Source organism: Zingiber officinale, chromosome 2A (genome assembly GCF_018446385.1).
Source record: "Zingiber officinale cultivar Zhangliang chromosome 2A, Zo_v1.1, whole genome shotgun sequence".
Taxonomy (NCBI): Eukaryota; Viridiplantae; Streptophyta; class Magnoliopsida; order Zingiberales; family Zingiberaceae; genus Zingiber; species Zingiber officinale.
In genome coordinates, this window is record NC_055988.1 from 111,828,981 (window position 1) to 111,834,991 (window position 6,011).

The 6,011-nt window shown below is 38.4% G+C and overlaps 1 protein-coding gene across 1 annotated transcript; it reads right to left on the reverse strand.

The window, feature by feature from the left end:
- Window positions 1–3,293: 3,293 nt before the first annotated feature.
- On the reverse strand, window positions 3,294–3,959 carry LOC122043906. The gene has a single exon (XM_042604470.1). It carries the CDS (start codon window positions 3,957–3,959, stop codon window positions 3,294–3,296), a length of 666 nt encoding a protein of 221 aa, XP_042460404.1.
- Window positions 3,960–6,011: the final 2,052 nt, after the last annotated feature.

Below are 6,011 nucleotides of genomic sequence, written 5' to 3' on the forward strand. Positions count from 1 at the left end.
TTAGGGAATGGATGAGTGTATACAAAAAAAAAAAAAAATAGAATATCAAAACAACCTAGTTATACTTATACTAGACCACTTGAGAGCATCATTGTGTCAACATTCTCCGCCTTATCACTTTGGAGTTTTGTTGCACTAAAATTTGTTTCAATAAGCTACCTCATATGCTAGCACTTATTTACTTTGGGTCAGAGCTTACCGTAATGTTTCGCTAGGCTATCCCACAATCTTGTTATCTACTCTGGATTGGAGCTTATCATTGTTCCTACATTTTACATACACCTTAGAACCCAAATCCTCGGGTAAGAGAAGCTAGGTTTTTGACCCTTGCATATCTCATGTGGGGTATGCTCCATAGACTTTAAGGTAAATCTTGTTGAGAACGTATGCAACAGTCTCTAATACATATCCCACATACTGAGTAGGTTTTTATGACTCATCATGAACAAAAAATTAAATGACGAAGGTTAATTATTAGTCATCAATTCTGATTTTCTATGGTTGGATTTGTCTCTATATGAATGTTGGCGGGACTGGTTAACTGGGGTATTTTTAGTGACATACGATACTCATTCAACCAGACATATTGTGCCCTTAGTAATAAAGGACATCGATATTACCCCACTTTCTGGTGACTTTGATATAAGGACCAACCCTTTGCTAGAGAGGCTAACTTAGATTTTAGGAGTTTTTTCTAAATCAATATTAGGAAGTGACTTGTGTAATTTAGATATTATATGATCGGGGTCCCTGTGACAAAAGATATTCCTTTAATCGAACCTTCTAGGTTATTTTTTCTACGTAATATCATTAATCTATTGTTAGGAAGTACATTAGATAACTCTAGCAATTGTATGACTGAGAGTCTTAGGATAGATATCCTTATAATCGGACTTTCTAGAGTTACTTCTTTATTTAATGATGTTAGAAATGGTCTTAACTCTATGGTGTGACCTGTGCGGGGTTGTATCGGACTTTAGCTAAAATCCCTACACAAGTGTAAGCATGGAGTCAGATAGATGAATAATTCATAGAAATATTAACTAGCATCATAATGAAATCGAAAACATAGAATCACCCCCAAAACAACCTTCACCTTCGCTCACTTACATTCCCTCTCTCTTTACTCTCTCTTTCCTTCTCTCTCTCTTCTCTCACTCTCTCTCGAGCGTTCGTGAATCACCTTTTGATTATCTAGATAATTCGTCATACAAAATCAATTAGCGCTTAATCAACAGTCCTTGTCGATCAATATCTTTTTATTATTTAACGACATAACTATAACTTATGGATACACATCACTTGTTACCTCCAAATGTTCATTGAGTTAAGTATATGCTCCTTTCATGGCATATATATCTTGTACAAGGATCACAAATTGGTTTATCTCATTGTCTTTTTTATCAATCCAATAATGCTTCTTCTCATGACTCATATTTTCACAAGGGGCACATATCTTCTTTTCCTCTCTCCAACCATACCATATATAGGAATCTAGATAAGGGCATTCCCTTGGGAGAAATGTTATTTTTTTTATCGATTAACATTATTATTATCATCATCATTAGGAATGGAAATTTCACTCGAATTCGATGGATAATCCGACATCCGACCCAAATGGAGAAGGATATGGAGGGAATTTTTATACCCGATTATAGTAAATGGATATTCGGATATGGGTATTTCAGGTATGGGTATGGAGGCAGATGTGGTAAAATCCTATCCATACCCTACCTGATACCCGATATATTTATTTATTTATTTATAAGTCTTATTTTTTATTGGGAAAGAAAAAACTTTAGCCGGTTTTCCGTCTTAGAAAAAAAAAACTTAGTTTGTCTCTTTATCCTGTTATCAACACACATCTCATTTTCTTTTCCATGGAAAATGTTCACCTGATCGAAGGAGAGCGAGACGAGGAAGAGCTGACAAGTACATTATATATTTTTTTTAAATGAGAATGGTAGGGAATAATAGAATGATGGGTAGGATATGGGTACCCGAAACTTCGACGGGTATGAGGATGGGTATGAAAGTTAAATACCTGATGTGTATGGGGATGGATATGGGTATAGATATAATAAATAAGGATAGATACGGAGGATATGAAATCCTATCCAAATCTTACCATTACCATCCCTAATCAACATAGATAATACTCCCTTGGAATCTCTTGTCTATTCTCCATGAAGTTGAACATCTATGCAATCACCAAAGCCTTACATGAAAGACAAGCCATTTATCGCCTTGAATAGCATTTCATTTAGATGAGGATCAAATATGATAATCATACCCCAAAGAGGAACCACAAAATTATACCAATTAATTCAAGGGTTCTAGGAATGAGAAGCCATGGGAAGAAGGAAAGAGTCTTATTTTCATTGTCATGGTCCATTATATATATCTTATCTCTCTCATAGCTTAAGACTCTCATATATACCATGATGGTGATTTTAGAGAGAAAAGAACAAGGAAGAAACTTTGAGGGAAGAACTTAGCATCATCATCAAAATATAATATTATACAATTAAAATTAATTGAATATAAATGTATTAGATGAAATAATAAATTTTTATTCATTTACATTGATTATTCATCGGCTATTTGTCACCCTAATGTTTATTTGTTCTTTTAGGGTGGCTATGACTATGGTATTAGCCATCTCAACATCATTAATTAGGGTGTACAAGTGGACTATCTTAATGTTTACTTGTTTGTATAGATGGCCATAAAGAATATAATTGTCAGCAACCTAATTAATGCTAAATCCAAATAATAACCTTCATATCATTTATATCATAGAGATTCATTTGACCATATCTTTTATCCTCACAATTAAAATTCAAAATCTGAAGCCATATGAGAGTCTCAATATTTGACCAAAATGATATTATTTAGTATCACATATAGATTGAAAGTTGAAGAAGGGAAGAAATAAAATAGAGGATTGAGATACTGTTTGTATCGAAATTATATGTTTTGACCATTTTATATGGCATGGTACAAGATCTCAAAATTATGCTCCCAATTCAAAAGAAATTGTAGGATCATTGCGAGAATTCATTATTTGGTTTGGTTGGCCAAATTAATGTTTAGAAAGTTAGTCGTGTATGATCTTGATGACTAAAGGTGAATACGCTCATCCCCAGCGACCCTGTCAATCCGTTCTAAGTACAACACGGAGGGTAAATCACAGACGGATATTAATTTTTGGAATAGTTACTAACACATAAGTGAGAAATTTACCTCGATTTTACCCAGATTCGAACCCTAAACCTCATGATAATAACATCTCATGTGCTAACCACTAGATTATGTATAACCTTGCTCATTAATAATCTTGTACATGATCGCCTACCCTTGTGCATGCTCTCCGTAATTGTCTCCAGCGTCGGCGACCAGTGCCGGCATTTCAATCCCACCAGCTGCTCGTAGTGCTTCCTCAGCTCCGGCGTGCTGCATAAACTACTTCCACCACCACCGTCGCCGACCCTGTTCCTCCGACCTCCGTTTTCCTCCTGCGTGGACCCGATGACCTTAGCTATGAACTCAGGCCGCACCTTGATGACTTGCCTCCCGTCGTCGCCCTTCGCGTACGAGAAAGGACTCTGCTCCTCGAGCGACACCTTCGCCGCAGGCGGAGACAGCGACGCTAGGGACGCCGTCGTCAGAGTCTTGCTGCAGCCGAAGCGGTCGGCCGGGAGGAGGAAATAGGTCTCCCCCGCGAGGAGCTCGGCGGCGGCTGCGAGGACCGGGAGCGGGTGGCCGATGTAGAAGGAGTTGGCGTGGCAGACGATGCGGTCCGGGAACTCGGACATCAGCTCGCCGGCGAGGAGCTGCTTCTTCGCGGCAAGTAAAGACGTGGGGCCATCCCAAGAGACGAGCTTCACCAAACGGCGGCGGCTGCGATTAGGGAAGGTGATGGTGAAGCAGGAGTAAGATGCTGCTGCCTTCCGCATCGCGCGTGCGGACGAGTGGAATTGAGGAGAAGAGATGGGAGTCTGGTGGTGGAGAGTAGTACGTTCTTAAAGGGTGGCAGGCCGTGGTTGACTTGGACCAGTCAAAGTCTAGGTTCCACTTGGCCTTGTAGTCAGCGGCGACCAAGAACACGTGCTAAATTTTGCAATTTGTCAACGCTCATCCGTGCTGGTGCAACTTGGTAGCGTCGTCAACGCCCGCATCGCGGCGTTCATTAATCTCACTGTTGTGGCGTTCAAAGCCTGTTTCTCAACGCCGACGATTCTGTCGACGCCGCTACGGCAGAGTCCTCCAAACAGTTGCGTCTGATTTTTATTTTTTAATTTTATTTTTATTTTTATTGAACGAACAGGAACATGCAGATAAATAAAATGATAAAGAGTTGTGAAACAGGCAAAATAGCAAATAACTAATTATTAATGAAAGTCTGAAACTAGCAGTCTCTCTGCTAACCTTTTAAAAGGCATAAGTTTCGCTTTCAAGAAAAATCCAAAATTTGCTTGTATTCAATAAAATCGATGCTTTGGCTGAAAGACATGCATCTAAATCTTGAGAAACACCATAGACTCTATGTTAGATATCGCTATCATGTTGACACCTATTATGAACTTGTCATATTAGAAATATCATACGAGACATTGTAAAAAAAAAAATCTCCTATCTTAACAACACCTTAATGTCGGTCCCATGGAAATATAAAGAAATAAATATAGGTACATAAACGTTAGACGTATGGTGGAATTACGCTAGAGATATAATGTGCCTACCAACTACGCTGCACCTTGAGTGTTCCGACCTTTAGTCAATCAGTCATCATTGCCTTGGTAGCTCTGGAGAAATAGATTCAGCAACCGCTTGGAGGTGTTCATCTCGCGGCGGTATAGCCAGGTCTTCACTCTGTGCCAAAGAGCTCTGATGGCACACTCAAAGGTGTGGTCTAGCGTTTCATCGATAATTAAGTTCACAGAGTGGCCAGATTTTGCATGGCTCATACGGTATTCTATCCTTCATGCATAGGCAGCCTTGTGCAAGGAGTCACAACATGAACTAGTGCTTCGGTATAAAGTAGGGCTTCCATACAGCCTTCGCTCAAGCTTTGGGCTTACTCTGTGGCTTGAAAAACTGATAACAGTAATGAACCAATTGGCTAGTGTAGTAGTGTAGTCTGTCCCATAAACATGTTGGAGGTACTGATCATGAATCCAAAGAGAGTCCTTCCATTGCACATTCCATAAGGCTTTTAGCCGTGAACTCCGTATCTAGTTCCTCCTTTGCTAAACTTTTAGCATGGTGGCCCAAGAAATTGACAGATGTTTGGAGGTCCAAATTGTAGGAAATGGGAACGTAGGCATGCCCACGTTGCCCACTTTCTTTGAAATAAAATGTCCCTTTTACCCCTATGATAATTTTCATTATAAAGGGTGCGTCTAACGATGAATCAAGAGGAGAGGGTTAAGAACGTGAGATTCATTTCTCATCATAGAAAGAACATCTAAGAGTAGAGGGATTTGATTTGTGAAATTATGGAAAACTTTCTGATTCTATGATACCTCTTCCGACAACGAGCAAATAAGAAATTCGTTCTTCGTCTTCAAGAGACCGCTTCATTTTGGGAAATCATTGTAAGTTTTTATAGATTAAGAATTAATTGGTATTCTTATTTCCATGCTTTAGTTCTAATATTGGTATCATAACATAAGTTGTAAAATCATGAAAATAATCTGTATTACTTCGCCTGGAAATTACGACTTCGTGTCGTCAATTTTCCTCCTGAATGGCTCGCAAATGATCACCACAAATGAAATTTCAGCAATAAATATTAAGAGTAAGCATACAAATGAAATTAATATTGCTAAACATAAAAGCATGCATAATAAGAAATTTTTTACCAATTTAGACTAAACAAGATTTGGGGACCCAAAATAAATTTTTACCTATTGAGTTAATAAGAAATTTCTTGGGTACATATTTTTGTGATACTTTTCTAATTTGGCCTTATGGTATTTAAGATACCAATCTAGGCTTCTATATTT